At 39.5% G+C, this 27,755-nt stretch overlaps 1 protein-coding gene across 1 annotated transcript in view; it reads left to right on the top strand.

Annotated features, from left to right (window-relative positions):
* Nucleotides 1-27,019, top strand: part of gad1a (glutamate decarboxylase 1a) — a 44,410-nt gene extending 17,391 nt beyond the window's left edge. The window contains exons 7-17 of the mRNA XM_056465325.1: nt 6,968-7,080; nt 11,024-11,139; nt 14,348-14,427; nt 15,074-15,128; nt 17,637-17,753; nt 17,853-17,917; nt 18,949-19,027; nt 19,220-19,369; nt 22,023-22,130; nt 23,330-23,419; nt 26,499-27,019. Coding sequence (XP_056321300.1) covers nt 6,968-7,080; nt 11,024-11,139; nt 14,348-14,427; nt 15,074-15,128; nt 17,637-17,753; nt 17,853-17,917; nt 18,949-19,027; nt 19,220-19,369; nt 22,023-22,130; nt 23,330-23,419; nt 26,499-26,672 — 1,147 coding nt within the window. The 3' untranslated portion in view covers nt 26,673-27,019. The remainder of the gene's footprint in view (nt 1-6,967; nt 7,081-11,023; nt 11,140-14,347; nt 14,428-15,073; nt 15,129-17,636; nt 17,754-17,852; nt 17,918-18,948; nt 19,028-19,219; nt 19,370-22,022; nt 22,131-23,329; nt 23,420-26,498) is intronic.
* Nucleotides 27,020-27,755: the final 736 nt, after the last annotated feature.

Below are 27,755 nucleotides of genomic sequence, written 5' to 3'. Positions count from 1 at the left end.
GCTCTCCCGGAACCAGTGATCCACTGCGGGGACATCAGATGGTTCGCCATCCCAGGGAAAGAGCGGTGGTTGGAAGCCCAGGACGCACTGGAATGGCGTGAGTCCGGTGGAGGGTTGCCGCAGTGAATTTTGGGCATATTCTGCCCAGCCCAAATACTGGCTCCAGGAGCTCTGGTGACCACTGCAGAAGGTCCTCAGGAACCGTCCCACCTCCTGAATCTTCCTCTCTGTCTGCCCGTTGGTTTGGGGATGATATCCAGAAGAGAGGCTGACGGCCACACCTAGGAGCTTGAAGAAGGCTTTCCATAGACGTGAGATGAACTGTGGACCTCTGTCCGACACAATATCTTCTGGAATACCAAATGACCTGAAGACTTGATTAAAGATATTGTCGGCTGTTTCAAAGGCTGTGGGAAGACCTTTCAGAGGGATTAGTTTGACAAACTTTGAGAATCTATCTACGATGACTAGAATACAGGTATTACCTTCTGACGAGGGGAGGTCAGTGATAAAGTCCACTCCTAGGTGTGACCAGGGACGGTTCGGAATCGGCAAGGGATGGAGCTTTCCAGCGGGTAGATGACGTGGGCTCTTGGATTGGGCACAGTCCTTACAGCCCTGAACATATTGCCTCACATCCCTTGCCATGTTTGGCCACCAGAATCGTTGGGATACTAGCGAGAGAGTATTGTTGATCCCTGGATGTCCAGTGCCTAGCGAGGTATGTAAGGAGTGGATCAGATCTACCCGGTGTTCAGGTGGTATGAACTGCCGATGAGGAGGGCATCCCGGCGGAGCAGGGGCTTCCGGAGTGGCAACGACTGGAGGAGCGTTCCAGGTGATCGGACAAATGGAGATGTGTTCGGGAAGAATCTTCGTTGGGAGTTCTTCATGATCGTGATGCTCGTGTAAACGAGAGAGAGCGTCTGCTCTTAGATTCTTGGGTCCTGGACGATAGGAAATGGAGAAATCAAAACGTGAGAAGAAAAGTGACCATCTGGCTTGACGTGGACATAGTCTCTTGGCCTCTTTGATATATTGGAGGTTTTTGTGATCTGTGATCACCTGGAACGGATGTTTGGCTCCCTCCAACCAGTGACGCCACTCCTCCAAGGCTAGCTTGATTGCTAGAAGCTCCCTGTCTCCTATGCTGTAATTCTGCTCCGCCGGGCTCAACTTCCGAGAGAAATAGGCACAGGGATGCAGTCGGGGCGGTGTATCATGATGTTGGGATAATACTGCCCCGACGCCGGTGGTGGATGCGTCCACTTCCACCACGAAAGGAAGATTTGGGTCAGGATGAGTCAGGAGTGGGGCCCTTGTGAACTCCTTCTTAAGAAGGCGGAAGGCTGCGGCTGCTTCTTTGGTCCACTCCAGTCCTTTGGGTTTACCCTTGAGGAGATTAGTGAGAGGTGATGTAATCCTGCTGTAGTCCTTGATAAACCGTCTATAAAAGTTAGCAAACCCAAGAAACCTCTGGAGCTCCTTAATGGAAGTGGGTTCTGACCAGGATAGAACAGCCTCAATTTTCTTCCCATCCATACGTATACCGGTTTGGTCAATGATGTATCCCAAGAAATGAATCGACTTCTGGTGGAATGAGCATTTCTCCGCTTTGAGGTAGAGGTGATGTTCTCTCAATGTGTGTAGGACCTCCGCAACGTGTTGGCGATGTTCGGCCTCACTCCGGGAGTAAATGAGGATGTCATCTATGTACACTATTACAAAGTGGTGAAGAAACTCCCGGAGGACTTCATGAATGAAGTTTTGGAATACGGAGGGGGCGTTGACCAGACCGTAAGGCATGACCTCATATTCATAGTGGCCAGTAGGGGTCACGAATGCTGTCTTCCATTGGTCCCCCTCACGTATTCTTATCAGATTATACGCGCTGCGGAGGTCCAATTTAGTGAAGACTTTAGCTTCTCGGAGCTGTTCCAAAGCGGCTGGTACCAGAGGAAGGGGATATCGGTATTTTACTGTACCGTTATTTAGGACCCGGTAGTCGATGCAGGGACGCAGCCCTCCGGCCTTCTTGGCCACAAAGAAGAAGCTTGAGGCGGCTGGTGATTTTGAGTGACGTATGTACCCCTGACTCAGAGCCTCCCTTATGTAATCTTCCATTGCCTGATTCTCTGGAAGCGAGAGCGGGTAGATCCTACCTCTTGGCAACTGGGCATCTGGAACTAGGTCGATCGCGCAGTCCCATGGCCGATGCGGCGGTAGCTGGGAAGCTCTCTTGGGGCAGAAGACATCATGAAAGGAGCTGTACTCCTTAGGAATGTGGATAGACTGCTTCTCAGGAGGACTCTCGACCGATGTTGTAAACAAAGAAATGGGGTTCCGACCTTGAAGAGGGAGATTTGGAAAACAGGTAGGTGTACATCCAGATCCCCATTTCTTTATCTCTCCTGTGCCCCAAGAGATGATGGGATCGTGCTTCACCAGCCACGGGCGCCCTAGAATGATGTCCATATTTGCACCCTCCAGAACCAGAAATTGAATCCTCTCTTGATGTAACAACCCCACTTGAAGAAGGATGTCTTCGCATTGTCGATGGATACGGGTCGAAGATCGAGTGCACTGGGTTATCGGTTGTATCTGGTATATATGCGAGGACGCCTCAGTACGTAGGTGGAGTTGACGACAGAGGGATTGGGAGATGAAGTTCCCTGCTGACCCGGAGTCGATGAGGGCTGTGACAAGGAGAGAAATAGAGGCAGTAGTTATTTGTACGGTGGTAGTAAGTGGTTTACATTGTTCAATATTCGTACTGAATACACTCACTGAAGTCCGAATGGGACGAAGGGGACACTCCATACGGGTGTGTCCACTGACACCGCAGTATAGACACAGACCCCGGGTCAGCCTCCTCTGTCGTTCCGCTGATGTCAGTCTTCCAGACTCTATTATCATGGGTTCTGGTTCTGGAGAGGCTGTTGACTCAGGCGATTGGAGGAGTGCAGACGAGGGGGTGATGGTGTCCTGTTGATAGGAACGGAGACGATCGGAACATCGGAGAGAATGTTGGATGAATCTCTCCAGACCCATAGTATCATCTAATGTGGCCAGCTGGATTCGGAGAGTGGGTTCCAAGCCGAGCCGGTACGTGGTCAACAACGATCTCTCATTCCATCCACTTGCAGCTGCTAGAGTGCGAAACCGGAGAGCATATTCCTGTGTAGATAGAGTACCTTGCTTTAGATGATACAGCTGCTCTCCAGCGGCTACTTCCCCATCAGAACGTCCAAACACCTCTTTGAAATACTCCGTGAAGGTAGTGATGGAATTCATGACCGGCCCGGCTTGGTTCCAGATCGTCTCAGCCCATTTAAGTGCAGGCCCAGAGAGTAGTGATACGATGTAGGCGATCTTTGACTTATCTGTGGGATATAGAGAAGGTTGCATTTCGAATATGAGGGAACATTGTAACAGAAAACCATTGCACTCCCCCGCTCCGCCTGAGTAGGGCGCTGGTCGGGCCATGGGACTGGAAGGAAGGGCCGAAGAAGAAACTGTGGAGGCGGAAGTGCTCGGTGCTGGTGGTGCGTTGGAAAGTGGAGCTGGTGGCTGTAGAATCCGCTTCAACTGGTCCACCAGCTCTTGAAAGTGATCGGGGGTGCTCATGTTGTCGTCGTTATGGGTCCGGGCTTCTGTTATGAAGCGGACAGGAGACAGAGGTAAGGAAACGTTAGGGTGTTTATTAAATGACAACAAGGAGCACATGAAGGATAGCCAGGAGGATCAGGAATGATGTTGGGGTCTTTTCCTCCGTGGCTGGGTAACAGGAATACACGAGGATGGACAGCACACACCAGATACAGCTGACAGAGGATGACACAGACTTGGAAGGACTGGAAGACAGGACGATTCGGGTGGACCAGGAAGACTAGGAGGAATACAAAGAGAACAGGTAAGTAAAGCGTTTGTTTTAGCTGAGGATGACTACGCTGAGTGGTCGCTCAGTTGTCCGCTTTCGTCGAGACGAGCCCGGACAATGAGCGACTGGAGTGCTGTGCTTTTATCTGGTGCTCGTGAATGTGATGCAGCTGTGTGCTCATTAGAAGTCAGGTGATGGTGATCTTCGTGAGTGGGGATCGTGAGAGCCTGACCAATCCGTGACATATACAGCCGGCTAGATTATAAAAGAAAGTTTAATTCTGCTATTTACCCATTTTATTGGTATACTCTTTATTCCTGTGAGGAACTGTGGGCTCGTTTGACCTCTGAGGGTCAGAGATTTTATGACATCTTTCACACTCCTTGGCCAAATTCTCCATTGATCAATAAAAGATTTACAGCTTATTGTCAGATTTATTCCCCTTATCCTCGATTGATTGAAGCGTTGAGTTTAACAGGCTGTATTGTAAGGCTTCACGCTCATAATGGCCTGCCGGCAGTTTTACCACAAAACTGATAGTATCGTAAAAAAACGCCAATGAACACTTTCAGAAAATGACAGCAGGATTTGATACAATCAGTTCGTGAGCTCTTGGAAAATGCGTCACGAAGTGCTGTAGAGCGAGCAAATACAGAGATTTTGGTTACACTTCGTTTTTAAGTGTAGGTGTCCTTAATTATTCGTCAAAATAAAGTGTAACCAAAGCGAATGGCTGAACTAGACTTTTAAATATCGTTACGTTTTAATTGTTATTTACATTTGGTTATTGCTTTTGTAATTCTGAGGCCTGATTCAAAAAGTGTTTACATTTTTATGAATAAACATAGAATAATCAGTGCCTAACATATAAGAAACATATTTTTGACATAGTGAACAGTTGTAAAATTGGTAACACTTTAATCTAAGTTGACGTAGTTACACCTTCCTTGCACTTACTATAGTAATTCCAATGAATTATCCATAATTACATGTAACTAACCCAAAACCTAACCCACATCCTGCCCTCAACCTTATTAAGTACATCATCTTAAAATAAAGTATTACCATAAAATTTGCAAACATGCTGATATTTGTAAACAAAGCACTCTTATTGCTTAACAAGCTATCATTCATAAATATAAAAAATGGGTTACACTTTATTTTAGTGTTACAGTGTAACTATTCAAGAGTTCCCACTTAGATATGCTTGGCGTATAAAGCAGGTTTGGCATGCTGTCCCGGGAGAGAACCCTGAGCTCAGAGATATTTGAGCCCAGGGCTCCCGCCCGGTCGATAAGCATATCAGGAGATCCGAGATCAGGTAGGTCTCGAGAGCTCCCCCTTTAGAAAAGGGAGGAAAAGGAGGAGATGGGGTGGAAGGGGGGATTCTTCTAAACGAAGATAGAACAGTAGGGAGAAAATGATCCATTTGTAGTAAACTAGGATCACTCTGATTGGATTATTACTGATTACAGATGAGTGGCCAGACGTGCTCAATCATATCACGTGCTCCTCTCGAAATTAGTTTATGAAACTTCACTTCATGCAACTAGTGAGTAATAGTAATTATTTACATGTACTGGCTGGTTAGGGTTAGGTTTACTTGCATGTAATAATGCGTAATTAGTTGTAATCACTAGTAAGTACACCGAACATGGGTAATGAGACCTTAATTAGAAAAACGTTTGTTGCACTTTGTTTTTAAGTGTAGGTGTCCTTAATTATTCGTCAAAATAAAGTGTAACCAAAGCGAATGGCTGAACTAGACATTTAAATATCGTTACATTTTAATTGTTATTCCCCTTCGGTTATTGCTTTTGTAATTCCGAGGCCTGATTCAAAGAAGTGTTTACTTTTTTATGAATAAATAGAAGAAAAACAGTAAATATTTGTAAATATTTTGACTTATCGAACAGGAAAATTGGTAACACTTTAATCTAAGTTGACGTAGTTACACCTTTCTTGCACTTACGATAGTGATTCCAATGAATTATGCATCATTACATGTAACTAACCCAAAACCTAACCCACATCCTGACCTCAACCTTATTAAGTACATGTAATTAATTACTATTACTCATTAGGTAAATGAATAGTTACAATGTAACTACCTCACCTTAAAATAAAGTGTTACTGTAAAATTTGCAAAAGCTCTTATTGCATAACAAGCTATCGTTTATCAATATAAAAATGGGTTACACTTTATTTTAGTGTTACAGTGTAACTATTGATGTAACGAGTGAGTAATATTAATTAATTACATGTACTGACTATTTAAGGTTAGGTTTACTTGCATGTAATTATGCGTAATTATTTGTAATTACTACAGTAAGTACATCGACCATGGGTAATGAGATCTTAATTAGTAAAGCATTAGAGATTTTCGTTATATTTTGTTTTTAAGTGTAGGTGTCCTTAATTATTCGTCAAAATAAAGTGTAACCAAAGCAAATGGCTGAACTAGACATTTATTTATTCTTACATTTTAAGATTACATTGCAACCCAGAACTGGGAAACACCCAAACACTCTTGCATTCACACACACACTCATACACTACTGCCAATTTTGTTCACCCAATAGCACATATCTTTGGGAGAACATGCAACCTCCACACAGAAATGGCAACTTGCCTAGCTGGGACTCGAACCAGGGACTTTCTTGCTGTGAGGCAGCAGAGCTAACCACTGAGCCACAGTGCCGCCCAACTACAACAATAAGTTTTTCTAAACATAAATATGGTGTGGATTTAAGCACACACACACACACACACACACACACTAAGATCCAATCTGAGCGCACGCACACATTTCTAAACGAGGCTCCTGGTGTTTGCACATGTTCCCGCTGTCTCTAAATGATATGTCAGGACTGTTTATATTTATCAGGCTGAGCCGCATGAGCGCGTGACATTTGCATGTGCTAACGAGCTGCTCATCATCGCTAATCACCGCCGATGATTATTGACTGCTGCTAATGGGTTGAAGATGGGCACAGCAGGGGGCTTTTCTCCGTCACAGCGATTCTCTGACGGACATGAATACTGAGAGTTAGTGGATCACCTCCTGCTGCGTCTGTGTGTTTACAGGTTCACGTATGAGATTGCGCCGGTGTTTGTGCTGATGGAGCAGCTCACGCTGAAGAAGATGCGAGAGATTGTCGGCTGGCCGAATGGAGAGGGAGATGGCATTTTCTCACCAGGTGTGATCATGAAAACAATATAATAATTAACAATCAAAGATTAAAGGGTCGTTTTTTAATTTAATATATAGCTAAATGACTGATGTTTTTCTCTTTAACAACTGGTGGATGCACAGATCCCCCCAAAAAACCCACACGGGTTATGTACAGATAAGCTATTGCACTGTTTTCTCCTTTGGCTTAGTCCCTGATTCATTAGAGGGCACCACAGCGGAATGAACCACCAATTACTCTTGCATATGTTTTATGCAGCGGATGTTCTCATTCTTCCATTAACATTTTTCCAAATGTTTCAAATATTAAAGGATATTTAATATGCAAAAGTCACTTTCATAAGGGGTTTAAACACAGTTGTGTGAATGTAACCAGCTTCCAATGGCCTAACTTCATTCATTCATTTTCTTTTCGGTCCCTTTATTAATCTGAGGTCGCCACAGCGGAATGAACCGCCAACTTATCCAGCATATGTTTTACGCAGCGGATGCTCTTCCAGCCGCAACCCATCACTGGGAAACATCCATACACACTAATCACACACATTACACTCATACACTACGGCCAATTGCCTTATAGCACATGTCTTTAGACTGTGAGGGAAACCGGAGCATCCTGAGGAAACCCACGCCAAACCCACTCTACACAGAAATGCCAACTGACTCTGAGAATCGAACCAGCGACCTTCTTGCTGTGGGGCGACAGCGCTACCCACTGCGCCACCATGCCACCCTTCTTGTTTAGCATTCCAGCAAATTTCCTAGTGATTGGATTACATCGATTTATGACTCAATATAATTCATGTAGTGCACATTTGACAGGTATAAATAAATCAGCTAGGATTTATGTAACGTAAGCAATGTGGAAAAAAAAAATACAACACATTTAATCCCAGTTTTTTGCTTGCAAGTTGAGAATCGCTCCGGGGTGCGCTTCCCAAAACCATCGTTAGCCGACTAAGGTCGCAAGTTCCATCGTTACAAATAGAGCTTGTTGATTTGTCGTTTCCCAAATCCGTCGCTCCAAAGCAAACTGCGTCGCAAACTTGAGCACTTGAAACTACACCTCTGGAGCTGTAGTTAGAAACAGTTCCTGGCTGTGTTCTATTCCCACTTATCCCCCCTATGCCCTATTTAGAACATTCTAACATTCAAAGCAGGAATTATTAAAAATAAAAAAGCATTAAGGTCATCTCCTTTAGGTTTAATTTCACTTCAAACTATTTTTACAGTTCAGTTTTAGCGATCTTCATGTTTACAATTGCGCTCCCTTCGCAAAACATTGATGTCATTTTGAACACAGCCTCATGGCGAAAGCTGTAGGTGACCTATTATTTAAAAGCGGAGTTTATGTTACGTCTCCAAAGCTTGTGAAAACAAAATACATACGTTAATTCTTTTAATTTATAGTGGGTTATTTAATAAGGATCTGTACTGTATATGACATGGGCCTGCTGGTTAGAATCAGAATCAGAATCAGAATCAGAAAGAGCTTTATTGCCAGGTATGTTCACACATACGAGGAATTTGTTTTGGTGACAGAGCTTCTACAGTGCAACAGGATAACAGAGACAGGGCAAAAAACAGATAATAAATATATTAAATATATATATATATATATATATATATATATATATATATATATATATATATATATATATATATATATATATATATATAAGTAGTGAATACAAATATACAAATTGACAAGTGTATGTACATGTTTATTACTATATACAACGTTATATGTGCAGCTGTTATGTGCAAATTGGCATGTAAAGTGTGTTGTTAAATAAGTGTATATGTGTATAAAAGTGTGTAGCAAGTAGTGATGTTGGTTCCACAATTATTATCATCAAGTGTTCATGAGATGGATCGCCTGAGGGAAGAAACTGTTTCTGTGTCGGGCTGTTCTGGTGCGCAGTGCTCTGTAGCGTCGACCAGAAGGTAACAGTTCAAAGAGGCAGTGTGCTGGGTGTGAGGGGTCCAGAGTGATTTTGGCAGCCCTCCTGCTTACAAGTGTCAAATTGTAAAAGTAGACTTTTCAAAAAAATAAATAAACAATATCCTACTTAATAATAATAAATATAATAATAATAATCATCATCATCGTTAATATTATTATTAAAGTATAATATTTATAATTTCTAATAAATAATAAAAATTAAATTTCATTTTATAAGAAATAGCCTGATTATTTATTTATTTATATGATTTATATGAGATTAGAATACGTGTGTAACACAGGGAGTGACAGAGACAACTGGAGTTTAGGATCCACGTGCAGGTTTATTCAAAGTTAGGGAGGCAAAGGTCAACACAGGTGCAAACAGATGTATAAAGGCAATCCAGAATCGTGGTCAAATGTAACAGGCGAGAGGTCAGAAGGCAGGCGGCAGACAATGAGAAAGTAAACAAGGCAAAGATCAAAACACAGAGAAACTAGACTAGGAAAACGCATTGTAGTGTCACTATACAGATAACAAGACTCGGCAAAGGCAGGGAGTGTGTGTCTTGTTTAAATAGTGTGTGTAATCAGTCTCTGACAATCCTCAGCTGGTGCAAGTGTAATCAGTGAAAATGAGGAAGCATGTGTGTTTGTGGAACGGAGTGCATGTATGAAAATGTAGTCCATGAATGGCGGATTTGTAGTCCATAGGTTATTGTGAGGGTGAGTGCTTACCAGCGACCTCTGGTGGTTAGAGATCGCTGGTAATCATGACAACGTGTTAGCGTTTGTAAGTGATTTTATGTTTTAGATTAGAACATGTAATGTTCAACTTCTCAATAATATAAGTAAAGCAAACAAAGGCCCTATATGTGCTATTTACATGTATTTGAGTTAATATGGAAAGCGAGTGCATGTTTTTACTAAATCTAATATTGGATTTTATTTTAAATGTCTGTAAAACAATATCATTTGCACAAATAAATTGTGGGTGTCTTTAAAGAAGTTGTTACTCCACCCCGTTTAGAGCACCATTATGGGCGTTTTATGTTATAACTAACATGGTTCAAGCGATGGATCTGTGAGAGAGAAACTACTCGTTTTGGGAAACGCTCGTCACTACATCGTTCTTTTCCCAAACGATGCATCGTACTATAATAGGTCAGCCGCGAGTTACGTCGTTGTTTGGGAAACACACCCCTGGTTGTTGGGGATGGAGCGAAAAGTAGGTAGTGCTGTCGCCTCACAGCAAGAAGGTCGCTGGTTCGAGTCTCGGCTGGGTCAGTTGGCGTTTCTGTGTGGAGTTTGCATGTTCTCCCTGCGTTTGCGTGGGTTTCCTCCGGGTGCTCCGGTTTCCCCCACAGTCCAAAGGCATGCGGTATAGGTGAATTTGGTAGGCTAAATTGTCCGTAGTGTATGAGTGTGAATGAGTGTGTGTGGATGTTTCCCAGAGATGGGTTGACGCTGGAAGGGCATCCGCTGCGTAAAAATGTGCTGGATAAGTTGGCGGTTCATTCCGCTGTGGCGACCCCAGATTAATAAAGGGACTAAGCTGAAAAGAAAATGAATGAATGACTGATGACAGCACATAATATTTGACTAGGTAGTTTTCAAGACACTTCTATACAGCTTAAATTGACATTTAAAGGCTTAACTAGGTTAATTTGATTAACTAGGCAGGTTATGGTAATTAGGCAAGTTATTGTTTAACAATAGTTTGTTCTGTAGACTATCGAAAAACAAATATTGCTTAAGACGGCTAATAATTTTGACCTTAAAATGGTTCATAAAAAATTAAAAACTGCTTTTATTCTAGCCGAAATAAAACAAATAAGACTTTCTCCAGAAGAAAAAATATTATAGGAATTACTGTGAACAATTCCTTGCATCATTTGGGAAATATTAAAAAAATAAAATAAAAACCACAGTAGGGTGAATAATTTCGACTTGTGTGTGTTTCTGCCTGAGGTGTACTAATGTATCTAAATGTGTATTTGTGCAGGAGGAGCGATCTCCAACATGTACAGCGTGATGGTGGCGCGATATAAACACTATCCTGAGGTTAAAATCAAAGGCATGGCGGCGGCTCCCAGACTGGTGCTGTTCACCTCAGAACACGTAGGTCATTCACTCTCTCTGTGTACATACATTTACTTTCAGTCATTTAGCAGATGCTGTGTGTCCAAAGGGACTTGCAATTGAGGAGGCATTCAGCGATTCAACAAAAAGTTGAATGAAGTTATTTTCAGCTTAATCCCTTTATTAATCTGGGGTCGCCACAGAGGAATGAACATCCGACTTATCCAGAACATGTTTTACGCAGCAGATGCCCTTCCAGCTGCAACCCATCTCCGGGAAACATCCATACACACTCATTCACACTCATACACTACGAACAATTTAGCCAATTCACCTATACCGCATGTGTTTAGACTGTGGGAGAAACCGGAGCAAGCGAAGGAAACTCACGCGAACACGGGGAGAACATGCAAACTCCACACAGAAACGCCAACTGTTCTGGGAATAATCAATTGTCCAGAATTAATTGAGCATAGTAGATGTGAGAGCTATAATACACTAGGAGCTGCCTCAAATACTGGGTAAGTAAGCCGTTCAGGGCTTTGTAGGTAGTCAATAAAATTATAAAACTTATACGATATTTAATAGTGAACTGTCACGATCACCAGCGATCTAAACTCCATAGATCGCTGGTAAACATGCACAATAGCTTACGGACTACAAATCCGCCATTTTAATGGACTACATCTCCATACATGAACTCCGCTCACACACACATGTTCCTCATCCTGACTGATTGCACAGACACCACCGGAGGATTGTCAAGGACTGATTACACACACCATTTAAGCAGCACATACACTCCCTCCAGTGGCCGAGTCTTGTTTACATCCTGTGACATTGCAATGCGTTTCCTTTGTCTTGTTTTTCTGTGTGTTTACCCTCGCCTTGTTATTCTGTTTATCCCTGCTGCCTTCCGACCTCCCGCCTGTTACTTTGACCACGTTTATGGATTGCCATCATACATCTGTTTGCACCTGTGTTGACCATTGCTTGCCTGACCTCCTCAATAAACCTGCATGTGGATCCAAACACTGTTGTCAGTATCACATGCCCTGGTTACAGGAGCCAATGCAATGATGAAAGAACTGGAGTAATATGATCATGTTTCTTTGTTCTAGAAAGCACTCCAGCAGCTGCATTTTGAACTAGCTGAAGTTTGTTAATTAGGCCAGCAAGGCAACTGCCTAGTAATGCATTACAGTAATCTAATCGAGAGGTCATGAAAGCATGAATAAGCTTTTCCGCATCAAATATTGATAGCATATGTCGAAGTTTGGCATCATTTTTAAGATGAAAAAATACAGTTTTACTTGAAATCTGGCCTTCAAATGACAGGTTGCTATCAAATGTCATCCCCAAATTTTTGACTGAAGATGAGGACTGAACTAAGAATGCATCAAGGGCTAGACCAGGCATGGGCAAACTCGATCCTGGAGGGCCGGTGTCCCTGCAGAGTTTTGCTCCAACACTAATCAAACACACCTGAACACCCTAATTAGTGTCTTTAAGATCACTAGAAAGCTACAAGCAGGTGTGTTTGATTAGGGTTGGTGCAAAACTATGCAGGGACACCGGCCCTAAAGGATCGAGTTTGCCCATCCCTGGGTTAGACAGTGTTCTAGGTGTCTAGAATTGTGGGTGCACTCAAAATGGTTTTTGCTGTTTGTTAAAACTTCTTATTTAAATTGAGTTGAAACAACATAATTCTTAAGATTTTGGGGGACAACTTATTGTTTTATCTTCAATCCACTTATATTTACATGAACTTTTTGTGTTGGGACAACATGAACGAACTCTGCGTTTTTTAGTGTATGAAATAACTTTTGCTTTTAGTTCAAACTACTTATTTAAAATGAGTTGAAACACAGCTCGTAAGGTTTTGGAGGGGACAACTTAACTGTTTCACGTTCAATCTACTTAAATTTGTAAAAATGAATGTCAACTTAATTCCTTTATGCTTTCCAAACACAAATCGATTGTGTAGAGGCCAGCATTTTTTTCACACTCTACACTCAAAAAAATAAATTTTGCTGCTTGTTTATTATGGGCGACGCAGTGGCGCAGTAGGTAGTGCTGTTGCCTCACAGCAAGAAAGTCGCTGGTTCGAGCCTCGGCTGGGTCAGTTGGCGTTTCTGTGTGGAGTTTGCATGTTCTCCCTGCATTCGCGTGGGTTTCCTCCGGGTGCTCCGGTTTCCCCCACAGTCCAAAGACATGTGGTACAGGTGAATTGGGTAGGCTAAATTGTCCATAGTGTATGTGTGTGAATAAGTGTGTATGTGTTTCCCGGTGGTGGGTTGCAGCTGGACGGGCATCCGCTGCGTAAAACATGTGCTGGATGGGTTGGTGGTTCATTCTGCTGTGGCGACCCCGGATTAATAAAGGGACTAAACCGAAAAGAAAATGAATGAATGAATAAATGCTTGTTTATTACGACGTAATACTTACTTAAAAGCTTATTAAATTGGCCACTGTTGAGTTATATTTTGATTTTAATGTTGGGTAATTATGGTGGTGTTACTACTACCAAATTTGAGATAAGTCAAATGTTACTTTGGTTGATTATCTTTGGGAAAACATTTATTCTTGATTATTATCAAAGCTAAATTGTTTTCAATAACACGTAACACATTTTAATGTAATTAGAGTGTATCGTCATTGGTCCAAATTATATATGTTTTTTCAGTGTGGTTTAAGAGTCTGTAAGGGTCTACGAACAAATACTATACTCTCATTCTGGCGTAATAATCTAGACACTTTGCTGCTGTAACATGGCTGTAGCAGTGCAGTGATATTACACAGCACTGATACCTAGCTGGGGACTATTCTCAGGTCCTGCGTAATATCATTGCGCTGCTGCAGCCATTATACGGCAGCAACGTTTCTTGATTATTACGCCGGAATGAGAGTATAGTTCTTAGCCATATCAGCCTAGAAATGAACAACGTTTCATTTTCCTTTAGTCTTAGTACATGGTGTAACTACAAAGAGTCAAGCTTTAAATGGGAAAAATGATCAAAACTCTTTCGAATGCTTCGAGCGAGATGCTAATGGTCTCATCCAATTCAATAATCTATGCTAAGCTAAATAGATAAAAAAAATGGTTCAACTCAACTGTTTAACTCTAGGGAAGTTGTAAAATGAATAAAAAGTGGAGTGTTTCTTTAAAACAACATGAAAGTGAGAAAATTAACCTTTCCTTATTTTCACTTTTGGGTAAATCATGCATGTAATGTTCTGTTCCCAGAGTCACTACTCTATAAAGAAGGCCAGCGCAGTGTTGGGTTTCGGCACAGAGAATCTGATCCTGCTGAGAACAGATGAACGGTGAGTTTCTGTGTGTGTCTGAGAGTGTGTGTTCGCGATTTACAAAGACTATTTCTTGTATAATGACATGACTATGATCTATTTGTACTCTACTTGTAGGTTTTTGAGGACTTGCCTGGTGTCCTTGTAATTCAAAACACTTAAAAATCATACTTAACAGAGTCTTTTGACATTCAAATTTTGCCTCAGGTTTCCTGTGATGGTGGGTTTTAGGGGTAGGCGTATGGTAAAGCCATATACTGACCATTTTTTTCAGTATAAAATATGTTTTGCCTATGGAAATTCCCTGTACACTACCAAAACTAGTGTGTGTGCGCTGGATCTGGTGGTTTACAGGGACAGGTTTTTGTATAATCACATGGGTATATGACCTAGTTGTACTCTATTAAGGTGGTTTACAAGGACTTGCCTGGTGTTCTTGTAATTTATATCACTTAAAAATCATAAATAAGTCTTTTGACATTTGATTTTTTTGGTTAGGTTTATGGGTAAAGCCATATAATTAGCGGTTTTTACAATATAAAATACATTATGCTTATGGAGAGTCCTCATAAACTACTAAAACCAATCTGTGTGTGTGTTCAGTGTGTTTGTGAAACTCTCAGATGTTAATGATGTCTGTGTTTAATTTGTGTCTCTCTGTTAGAGGTCGAGTTATTCCAGCTGATTTGGAGGCCAAAGTCATTGACGCCAAGCAGAAGGTGAATAAACTCTTCAACTTCATTCTTACTCTGTAAACATAAAGAAAACTGTGAAAATGACCTTTAACCCTTAACTGGCCCATGGGGTCAGGGTGACCCCTGATAGAAAAAAAATCACTGTTTAGGTTCTGTGGGGTCAAACTGACCCCACATTGAAAATAAATGGGAAAAGTGGAAAAAAATAGTCTAAAAGATATTTTAACCCATTTTAAATCTGGAATGTCTTACATTTCTGCAAAGGGTTGGGTTTAGAGCACAAATTTAAATTGGTATATAATTAGATTTTTTTAGATTAGATTCAATTTATTGTCATCACACATGTACAAGTACAAGGCAACGAAATGCAGGTAAATGGAACCCCCCGACCGTGCACAGACATCACAACTCCAGGGAAGACATAATGCATAGAGTCCTGGAAATTTAAGAGCACATCAAGGGGCAGTGGAGGCCCGCAGAGGTTTATCATTAAAACTATAGTAAAAACTGAAAAATAAATGTGGCCTTATCTCATTGATTTATCAAAATTAGATGTAGCAGAAGTCCCTAATGTACATCACAGATGAGAAAAAACCAAAAAGAACCATAATAATAAAATAACAGAAGAACCAACTGAATGGTAAGGTTTATAATCTGATGAATACATATTAAACTTCTTTAATATTATTAAATGTAGATGCTGTATCACTGATATGTGTTGGTTTGCACTGAGCCACAGCTCTAAAGTTCAATTTCAAAGGGTTTATTTTATTTTCAGGATCTGAGTTGAACTATCTGCTGCTGCTTTCAGTAGTGTGGCAATAAATGTCATGTAAAATAACATTCAAACTCACATTGTTAGCATTTAATACTGAATAAAGCACACGAGGTGTACCTGAGGTGATCATTGTCAGTTTTCTGTTTTTCAGCTGTTAGAAATAGATACAATTTCTGAAATAAAAATTTCACGTGTTTGTTAGAACAAAAACTCTTTTTAATATGGAAAACATTTCTTTTATCACGTGCTGTTGCTTTTATTTAAAACACACTTTTAGTTTAGTTTAGTTTAGTTTAGTTTATTTGTTTACAGGGTCAAGGCACATTAATAAACATTACTGTAAAATGTGCCAGAATTAGCCAAGAATGGCTACTTTTCATCTGTAGACCCCTTACAGCACTGATCATCAACTGGCGGCCCTTAAACTTAAATTAATTGACTAATCCAAACCGGCACTATAGACATGCTCCTAGTAATTGGTTATCTCTCAAGAGCAATCACTGGCTGTTCATTGGTTATTACAGCAGGGGAGTTCTTGAGAGCTACCTGAGCTCAAACTCCCTCTCGCCTTGCAATGGGAGGGAGCCCCGGGCTCGAGGATCTTATGAGCTCAGGGCTCTCTCCCAGGACAGCATGCCAAACAAACTTATAATTAATCATCAGCTAAGTGTGAACTCTTGAATTACCCTGAAGGCTTGCAAGTACATTCAGAAGTACAAATCAACCATATTTAAAAAAAAACAACAACAATAGAATAATGAAAATTGCCTGTATTTCAAGAGTTCACACTTAGCTGATGATTAATTATAAGCTTGTTTGGCATGCTGTCCCGGGAGAGAGCCCTGAGCTCATAAGATCCTCGAGCCCGGGGCTCCCTCCCGTTGCAAGGCGAGAGGGGAGTTTGAGCTCAGGTAGATCTCGAGAACTCCCGCGCTGTAATAACCAATGAACAGCCAGTTATTGCTCTTGAGAGATAACCATTTACTAGGAGCATGTCTATAGTGCCGGTTTGGATTAGTCAATTAACTTATGTTGCATGTTTTTTTGATGGTGGGAGGAAACCGGGGAACCCGGGGGAAACCCACGTGAGCACGGGGAGAAAATGCAAACTCCGCACAGAAATGTCTGCTGGTTTGGTAAAGCCTAGAACCAGAGACATTCTTGCTGTGAGGCAACAGTGCTAACCACTGGGCCACCGTGTCACCCATCTAGGAAGAAGGAGGAGTAGGGGTGGATGGGGGGATTCTTCAAAACGAAGATAGCGGTGGTACGTAACCCAGGGTATTTGTAGTAGCTTAGGAGTCGTCTGATTGGTGCATTGAGAATTGGATAATGCGGATCCAGCCGCTAGCAATCATAAGCACGTGATCCTCTCGAAATTAGTTTATAACTAAACTTCACTTTAGGTCATAACAAAACATTTCATAGCTAATAGCATTTTTACATTATTCAATTGCACAAAATAGTCGTTTATTTCTCTGCAGTTCACTCTGATGTGTGTATGTGAAGTGAGGTAATTTAGCCCGATCTCACGAAGAAACTATTTTACGTCAGAAAAGTGGACGATTTTACGATTTTATTCGATAAAACTTATACGATTTTTTGATACGCCCCATAAACCCTCCCCCTCATCAGGGGATGAGCAGATCAAACTAAGATATACAAATGAGATCTTACATATTAATACAAATTAGCCACTTAATGAAAAAACTTACGAATTGCCGTGAGATTGCGTTGGTTGATCCTCTGTCCAGGGTTTTGTGCCGATGTTTGTGAACGCGACGGCTGGATCTACAGTATACGGAGCCTTCGACCCAATCAATGAGATCGCCGACATCTGTGAGAAATACAACATGTGGCTTCATGTAGATGTGCGTGTCTGTCTTTATTTCATTATTACACTTGAGTGGAATCGTTAGGTTGTGAAGAAGCTCATTTGAACTGCGTGAATGTGTGTGTGTCTTTTTAAGGGAGCGTGGGGTGGAGGCTTGCTGATGTCCAGAAAACACAGGCACAAGCTCAGTGGCATTGAGAGGTATTAAACTTACACACACACACACACACAGAAATTTACTGTAAAATAGCAGGTTAAATTACAGAAATTTACTGTAAAATAGCAGGTTAAATTACAGAAATTTACTGTAAAATAGCAGGTTAAATTACAGAAATTTACTGTAAAATAGCAGGTTGAATTACAGAAATTTACTGTAAAATAGCAGGTTAAATGACAGAAATTTACTGTAAAATAGCAGGTTAAATTACAGAAATTTACTGTAAAATAGCAGGTTAAATTACAGAAATTTACTGTAAAATAGCAGGTTAAATTACAGAAATTTACTGTAAAATAGCAGGTTGAATTACAGAAATTTACTGTAAAATAGCAGGTTGAATTACAGAAATTTACTGTAAAATAGCAGGTTGAATTACAGAAATTTACTGTAAAATAGCAGGTTGAATTACAGAAATTTACTGTAAAATAGCAGGTTAAATTACAGAAATTTACTGTAAAATAGCAGGTTGAATTACAGAAATTTACTGTAAAATAGCAGGTTAAATTACAGAAATTTACTGTAAAATAGCAGGTTAAATTACAGAAATTTACTGTAAAATAGCAGGTTAAATTACAGAAATTTACTGTAAAATAGCAGGTTAAATTACAGAAATTTACTGTAAAATAGCAGGTTGAATTACAGAAATTTACTGTAAAATAGCAGGTTGAATTACAGAAATTTACTGTAAAATAGCAGGTTAAATTACAGAAATTTACTGTAAAATAGCAGGTTGAATTACAGAAATTTACTGTAAAATAGCAGGTTGAATTACAGAAATTTACTGTAAAATAGCAGGTTTTTGGGGAGACAACTTAATTGTTTTATGTTCAGTACACTTAAAATTGTAAGCATTGTGATAGTCACATGATGTGGAGCACACTCGAGGCCAGTGGTGTAAAGTAACTAATTACAAATCCTGAAATGACTGTAATTGAGTAGTTTTTCCTAGAAATTGTCATTTACACTCCTGCATGTGTGTGCCATGAGTGTGTTGTGATCAGTCTTGTTTCTGCAGAGCGAACTCCGTCACCTGGAACCCACACAAGATGATGGGTGTTCCTCTACAGTGCTCCGCCATTCTGGTCCGGGAGAAGGTGAGAAATTGGGGCAGCAGGTGATTGAGAGTGAATAAGAGAGGAAGAGATACAATTCAGTAGAAAACCGGGTGAGAGGAAGCGAGACAAAGAAGCGAACGAGATATTGAGAGTACAGAGTTTGACATGTTTTGTTTCCCTCCGCCCACTGTTCCTGCTGTCTTACCTATATCATGTGTGTGTGTTTAACAGGGTCTTCTACAGGGCTGTAACTCCATGTGCGCTGGATATCTCTTTCAGCCGGATAAGCAGTATGACGTCACCTACGACACTGGAGACAAGGCCATACAGTGTGGCCGTCATGTAGACATCTTCAAATTCTGGCTCATGTGGAAGTCAAAGGTGTGTGAGAGCATGTAAATTTTTTTGTGACATACCAGGATACACATTTGTATAGGGACTTGGGTATTGCACAGGTATTACAAGGAGATGGTGAATTATGCGGACATTGCTGATGTCCCCATTTTTCAAAAAGCTTATACACTCATCGGCCACTTTATTAGGTACACCTTACTGGTACCGGTTTGGACCCCCTTTTGCCTTCAGAACTGCCTAAATCCTTCATGGCATAGATGAGTGGATGATGGAGATGTAGGTTGATGAATGGATGAATTGATAAATAGTTGGATGGATGAATGTGTGGGTGGAAGTATGAATAAATAAATTGTATGATGAAAAGATAGATGAATAGTTAGATGGATGAAAAGATGGATTGGAGATTCATGAATGGATGAATGAGTGAGTGGATAGGTGGATGAGATGATGAATAGATGCATGGATGAAAAGTTGCATTCATAGATGATAATGGTTGGATTGCTGTATAGATAAAAGAATGAACAATAATGAATGAATGAATAGATGGATGGATGGATGGATGGATGGATGGATGTTTGAAGGATGAAAAGGCAGATGAACTGTTGGGTAGATGAATGGATGATGGAGATGTGGGTTGATGAATGGATGAATTGATAAATAGTTGGATGGATGAATGAGTGGGGGGATGTATGGATGAATGAGTAGATGGATGGATGAATAGTAGGATGAAAAGATGAATGAATGTTAGATGGATGAAAAGATATATTGGAAATAACAGATTCATGAATGATTGATTGGATGAATGGGTGAGTGGATGGGTGGATGAGATGCGGATAGATGCATGGATGAAAAGTTGCATGAATAGATGATAGTGGATTGATTGCTGTATAAATAAAAGAATGAACAATAATGGATGAACCAATGAATGGATAAACAACTGAATGAATGAATGAATGAACTAACAAACAATTAAATGGATGGATGAATAGTAGGATAAAAAGATGGATGAATGTTAGATGGATAAAAATATGGATTGGAGGTAACAGATTCATGAATGCCTGAATGGATGAATGGGTGAGTGGATGGGTGGATGAGATGACGAATAGATGCATAGATAAAGTTGTGTGAATAGATGATAATGGATGGATTGCTGTATAGATAAAAGAATAAACAATAATGGATGAACCAATGAATAAATAAACAACTGAATGAATGAATGAATGAATGAATGAATGGATGGATGAATGAATGAATGAATGAATGAATGAATGAATGAATGAATCGACAATTAAATGAATGGATGGATGTTTGCAGGATGAAAAGGCAGATGAACTGTTGGATGGATGAATGGATGATGGACATGTGGGTTGATGAATGAATGAATGAATTAATAAATAGTTGGATGGATGAATGTGTGGGTGGATGTATAGATGAATGAATAGATGGGTGGATGAATAGTAGGTTGAAAAGATGAATTGGATATAACAGATTCATGAATGGTTGAAATGGTGAGTAAATGGGTGGATGAGATGGTGAATAGTAGGATGAATGGATGATAATGGATGGATTGCTGTATAGGTAAAATAATGAACAATAATGGATGAACCAATAAATTAATAAACAACTGAATGAATGAATGAATAAATTAACTAACTAATTAACCAATTAATTAATGGACTAACAATTAAATGAATGGATGGATGTTTGCAGGATGAAAAGGCAGATGAACTGTTGGATGAATGGATAATGGAGATGTGGATTGATACATGGTTGAATTGATAAATAGCTGGATGGATGAATGGGTGGGTGGATGTATGGATGAATTAATTGATGAATGGATGAACAAAAGTTAAATAGACGAATGTTAGATGGATGAAAAACTGGATTGGAAATAATAGATTAATGAATGGATGAATGGGTGAGTGGATGGATTGTGAAATACGTGAAAAGATATGCATGAATGAAAAGTGGGAGGAATAGATGATAATGAATGGATTGCTGGATTGATGTATAGATAAAAGGATGAACAATAATGGATGAACCAATGAATAGTTCCAACAATAAAATGAATGGATGGATGGATCGATGTTTCATGGATGAATGGGCGGATAGGTGAATGGATGATGGATATGTGGGTTGGTGAATGGATGGATTGATGAATAGTACAATGGATGAATGAGTGGGTGGATGTATGGATGAATAAATGGATGGATGAATAGTAGGATGAATAGATGGACGAAAAGATGCATTGGAGATAACAGCTTTATGAATGGGTGAGTGGGATGGATGGGTGGATGAGATGGGGAATAGATGCCTGGAAGAAAAGTGGGATGAATAGATGGTAGTGGATGGATTGATGTACAGATAAAAGGATGAACAATAATGGATGAACCAATGAATGAACAACTGATGAATGAATGAATGAATGAATGAATGAATGAATGAATGAATGAATGAATGAATGAATGAACAGACAAATAATTCAATCGATGGATGTTTGATGGACGAATGGGCTGATGAACTGTTGGGTAGATGAATGGATGATGGAGATGTGGGTTGATGAATGGTTGGATTAATGAATGGATGAATGAACCAATACCTTTTAGAAACTCAATGACCAACAGAAAGCTGCCTGTGCAGAAGATCAGCTGTCATGTTATGTATTTCGCACCTTCAACAGGGCACTACTGGTTTTGAGAAGCACATTGACCGATGTCTGGAGCTGTCGGAGTATCTCTACCACAAGATCAAAAACAGAGAAGGATATGAGATGGTGTTTCAAGGGGAGGTAAGTAAAAAAATAGCAAAAAAAAAAACCCAAAACAATCAACCTTGCTACTGTCAATTACATACTCCTGGTGCCATGTATCAGGAAGATAATGCACTAATACACACAGCAAGACTGGTGACAGAGTGGTTTGATGAACATGAAAATTAAGTTGAACATCTCCCATGGCCTGCACAGTCACAAGATCTAAATATTATTGAGACACTTTAGTGTGTTTTGGTGGAGAAAACGTTTTCTTCCACCAGCATCACGTAGTAACCTGGCCACTATTCTGAAAGATGAATGGCTCAAAATCCCTCTGGCCACTGTGCAGGACTTGTATCTGTCACTCCCAAGACCAATTGATGATGTATTAGCTGCAAAAGGAGGCCCTACACCATACTAATGAATTTCTGTGGTCTAAAGCAGTATTTCCCAACCCTGTTCCTGAAGGCACACCAACAGTACACATTTTTAACCTCTCCCTAATCAAACACACCTGAATCAACTCATCATAACATCAGAAGAGACTCCAACACCTGAAGTTAATGGGTCAGAAAAGGGAGACATCCAAAATATGTACTGTAGGTGTGCCTCCAGGAACAGGGTTGGGAAACACCGGTATAAAGCATTTTAGTTTCATTGTCCAACCCCTGCATATCCAAGTGAAATTTCTTCCCAAACAAGAAGTTGGAAGTAATTTATTTAAGAACCTGTGATGAAGAGATGTTGGAGGAGGGAGGGGAAGTCATATTGATTAAAGTTTATGATGGTAAATTAATTAAAATGGCGTGCATTGATCAATTCTACAGTATTCCATGAAAATATGAATGGTCATACTTGGTTTATAGTATAGGTGGGCATAGATAATTTTTTTTCAATCTAGATTAATCTCACTGATGTTGGGAAGTTGTGCGCGAACTGAAGAGCGGTGAGCGGGTATGAAGATGATTGGGTTCGGTGTGCATGGGGACTAAAACAAAAAGCTAGCCAAACTGTACCAAAAAGCTCAGAAGCCGGGGGGTTGGGGGTGTGGGGGGTATGTAATCTGAAAGCTAGTAGTGGGCAATGTAAACATAAGCATTGTACCAAATGATTAATTCAAATGGAAGTACAGTAATTAAGGCCACTTAATATTAACTGTGACTGTATAAATTGATTGTAGGATATGTTGAAATATGTTTAATGCATGTATGCTATTTTATAATTTTGTGTTTCAGCCACAGCACACAAATGTATGTTTCTGGTACATTCCTCCAAGCCTGCGGCTCCTGCCAGATGGAGAGGAGAAACGACATCGGCTTCATAAGGTGAGATGATACTCAAAATACTCACTTATTTCACTATGCTGTTTAGGGGTTTAACGCAAGACAGTTGATCCGTGATTTGTACGGATCACAACCCACGGTTTGGAATACATGTAGCCCATAGATTAATTTTTTTAATCCTAAATTTGTAATGATCACAGAGTTATCGCCCCCGCGTCATTCAAATCAGATGTATTAAAGCATTCAGGCTTTCCTGTAATATATAATGATCATGGAAGAAGTTGTAGTGGGTTATTCGGAATGTGGTGGGTTTCTTAGGTTATTAAAGGTGTTTTCTGTCAATACTTGTTTAACCTGCATTAATGCATTCAGTGTAAGCTGCAAGATTAATCATTAAAAGATCTCAACAACCATGCAATATGTAAATTATAAATGATGCTGATTTGCATTTGTTTATTAATCCTCCGAATCGCTGCATTCAAATCTGAAAACGCAAAAATCAAGAAAGACATTCAGTCTTTAGTCTTTTGAGTTAGTAATGAAGTTACAAACTAGAATAACAGTTTATAGTTTAGATAAAATCACTGATGTTTATGGTAAATATTAAAATCACCATCATATGTATTTAACTTGACGCTCAAAAATGAAAGTTGTAGGCAGCATTACATTATTTAACCAATAGGTGGCGACAACCAGCCATCAAAAATAAGCCACTGAATAATTCTTCAAAAATGATCATCTAGCAATGAAACATGAAGTTTTATAAGTGAATCACTGAATCATTTATTGAAAATGAGACTGGAAATAAATATGGGTTGTACAAATTACAATGTTAGATTTCTACATCCAGCGTCATCAGCAACAGTAGTAGTAACAGTGATTTTTTTCACAGTACTGAATATTTTACTATTTACTTTTACTATTGTATTGAGCTGATTATTTCTGTGCCGACGCAGTGGCGCAGTAGGTAGTGCTGTCGCCTCACAGCAAGAAGGTCACTGATTTGAGCCTCAGCTGGGTCAGTTAGCATTTCTGTGTGGAGTTTGCATGTTCTCCCTGCGTTTTCTCTGGGTGCTCCGGTTTCCCCCACAGTCCAAAGACATGTGGTACAGATGAATTGAGTTAGCTAAATTGTCCGTAGTGTATGAGTGTGAATGAGTGTTTATGAATGTTTCCCAGAGATGGGTTGTGGCTGGAAGGGCATCGGCTGCGTAAAACATGTGCTGGATAAGTTGGCGGTTCATTCCGCTGTGGCGACCCCAGATTAATAAAGGGACTAAGCCGAAAAGAAAATGAATGAATGAATATTTCTTAATTTTATTGTTATTATTTTTTTAAATATGTTTTTCGTAATAAATAGAAAGCAAATGACATTTGTCGTCTCCTCTTTTTGGCTGATCTGAAAAATGGTCCGATCCGTGACTCAGTAATCATTATGTGATCCGAACCGAGAGATTTGTGATCCGTTACACCACTAATGCTTTTATACTAGTAAAAATACTTTAAAATGTGTACAAGCCGTACATTTGGGGAATAATCAAATTCGAGACTCTGTTTGAGTCATAATTATTGATTTTTTAATTTCATAAATATTAAATAAAGATCATCTTCCTTGACAATGTAAATTTACTTTTACTATTTACTATATTTACTGTAAATATAACCAATATTTAATTTTTGATCAGGAATGTGCATTGCTAAGAACTTAATTTAAACTTAACTTTAAAGTCAACATGAAATCATAATTTACTCCTCTTATCTGTTTATGTATATAGCTGTGCTTGTTATAAACATTGTATCTGTGCAATTCATTTTTTTGTTAAACATTAAGTTTCCCTCATAATCTTTAATCTAATACCATAATCTTCTCCCTGCCCTCAAAACAGCTTTTCTTTACATCTGGTCACATGGTCTGCCTTCAGGGCGGGGCTATCAGCGAGTAACTGAGACGTTCTTAAATATTTTGTTCCATTGGGGGATGTACTAACAACATTGTGAGAGGGTTGTAGAATTACCAGCATACAACGTTGTGGTTACGTTGTCTGTTGGTAAGTCACGAAATTAACGAAAACTACCAATATGTTACGGAACTGTTACGCCATGTCCTAGCTGGGTTATCTGCATGATCCTGTGACGTTTGAATCGGGGGGCGTTCTGGGGGCAGGGTTAGCCCCTAGCAGACGCTTTTGTCCAAATGACTACAAACTAGCCTTCAAATCTTCCTCCATTTTGTTAGCAATGCTCATCTTTCAACGTTTCTTTTTTACATATTAGAAATCATTTCAATTGGATGTACATAGCAATAGGAGAAGAAAACACAATCTCGACTTTGATGCTGACTCTAAAGGCGATTGGTAAAAGTGTTTCGCATTAGACGTTAATAAAACATCGCTCAGTTTACTTCTTTTTAAGTTCATCATTTGTGAAGTGAATTGAGGCATGTGAATAACGGTGGTAAGAAAACATATCATAGGAATACTGATAAATAATGAGGGAATAATATGAATAATGGAAATTTCCAGTCTGATCTCACGAGAAAACGTAAGTATTTTACGTTTCGACAGTTTAGTGGCTAATTCGTACGAATTCGTACGAGTTCAGTCGTACGAAATTGTACGATTTTAAAAAGGAGGCGTGGCACCTAACCCCACCCCTAAACCCAACCGTCATTGGCGGATGAGCAAATCGTGCTAAATCGTACGAATTAGATCGTACGAATTCGTACGAATTAGCCACTAAATCAAAAAGTTACGAATTGCCGTGAGATTGTGTTGGAAATTTCATGTAAATAGGATTGAAGAGCTTCTATTCTGACATGTACAGATTATATATATATATATATTATATAGATTAAGCCTTTGACTATTGAAATAATCACATTATTCATGCACATGAAAACCTATGAATATTTGATTCTAAGAGATTGTAAACATTCGTTCTTTGAATCTAATGTTGTCTAATATTGTATTAAATGCAATATAGTGTAATATCGAAAGACAGATTTGCACAGGGCAGGCAGTCAAATGATGCATAAATCTTAATTTCCCAAAGAAAATTGACCCTTGGGATTGGTTTTGTGGTCCATATTTCCCTGCAAAGTCATGTGACTTTATTTTTGTAGGTTGCCCCAAAGATCAAGGCACTGATGATGGAGTGCGGGACAACAATGGTGGGCTACCAGCCTCAGGGTGAGAAGGTCAACTTCTTCAGGATGGTGGTCTCCAATCCGGCCGTTACCAGGTCTGACATTGACTTCCTGATCGATGAGATAGAAAGACTGGGACAAGATTTATAGAGAACACAGAACAAGTTCAGTAGATGCAAGTCATCTGGAAATGGAGGAGACATTCAGAAGTGTTGTATCAGCTCGATATTCCAGAGAATTAGGCCCTGTCCACAGAAACACAGGTATTTTTTAAAACCACATTTTTTCCATGCGATTTCGAAATCATATTATCAGGTGACTGGGTCTTCAATGGGTTTTAGCTTCAATCGCAGTTCTACCTCTTAGCCCTTCCACTCGTTTTGTGCGTTCACATGAAGAGGTAGGGGTGTTCCAATTCCCTTTAGCTTGAAGGCGTAGGGCTAAGGCGAAGGGCTAGATAGCCCTTGAAACAGAGATTTTTCAGGACCACACTCGAAACCAAGGGGTAAGAATATTTCACAGAATACAGGGGGAGTACAAATTACAAATTAGTATTTTTGTCATTATTACGAATTTTTAAACAAACAAGCACATGTTTTGATATATTCATAACCAGTCAGTGTATCTTTTGGTCATTGAATTTTCATTTTAGAAACAGATATTGAAAAATGAAAAACGAGTGTTTTTTTGATTTTCGTTTTAAAATTAAAAAACGAAAATTGAAATTCAAAGCATTTTTTCAAACGAAAAATCAAAAAAATGACTCGTTTTTCATTTTCATGATGAAAAACGGGAAAAGCAAAATTGAAAAATTATTAGATTTTCATTTTTTATTTTGAATAACAAAAACTAAAATCACTCGAAAACAAAAACCGAATAAAGACTTGTTTTTTTATATTCCGATACCAGATCTGCCTATGCGTCTGCCTATCTGGTTTCGGAATATAAAAAAACAAGTCTTTATTCGTTTTTGTTTTCGAGTGATTTTAGTTTTTGTTATTCAAAATAAAAAATGAAAATCTAATAATTTTTCAATTTAGTTTTTCCTGTTTTTCATCATGAAAATGAAAAACGAGCCATTTTTTTTATTTTTCGTTTTAAAATTCAAAAACGAAAATCAAAAAATGCTTTGAATTTCAATTTTCGTTTTTTAATTTTAAAACGAAAATCAAAAAACGACTCGTTTTTCATTTTTCAATATCTGTTTCTAAAATGATAAGACTGACCATAACC

Source organism: Danio aesculapii, chromosome 9 (assembly GCF_903798145.1).
Source record: "Danio aesculapii chromosome 9, fDanAes4.1, whole genome shotgun sequence".
NCBI classification, from domain to species: domain Eukaryota; kingdom Metazoa; phylum Chordata; class Actinopteri; order Cypriniformes; family Danionidae; genus Danio; species Danio aesculapii.
The sequence above is the reverse complement of the archived record's forward strand: the minus strand, read 5'-3'. Positions and strand labels throughout refer to the sequence as shown.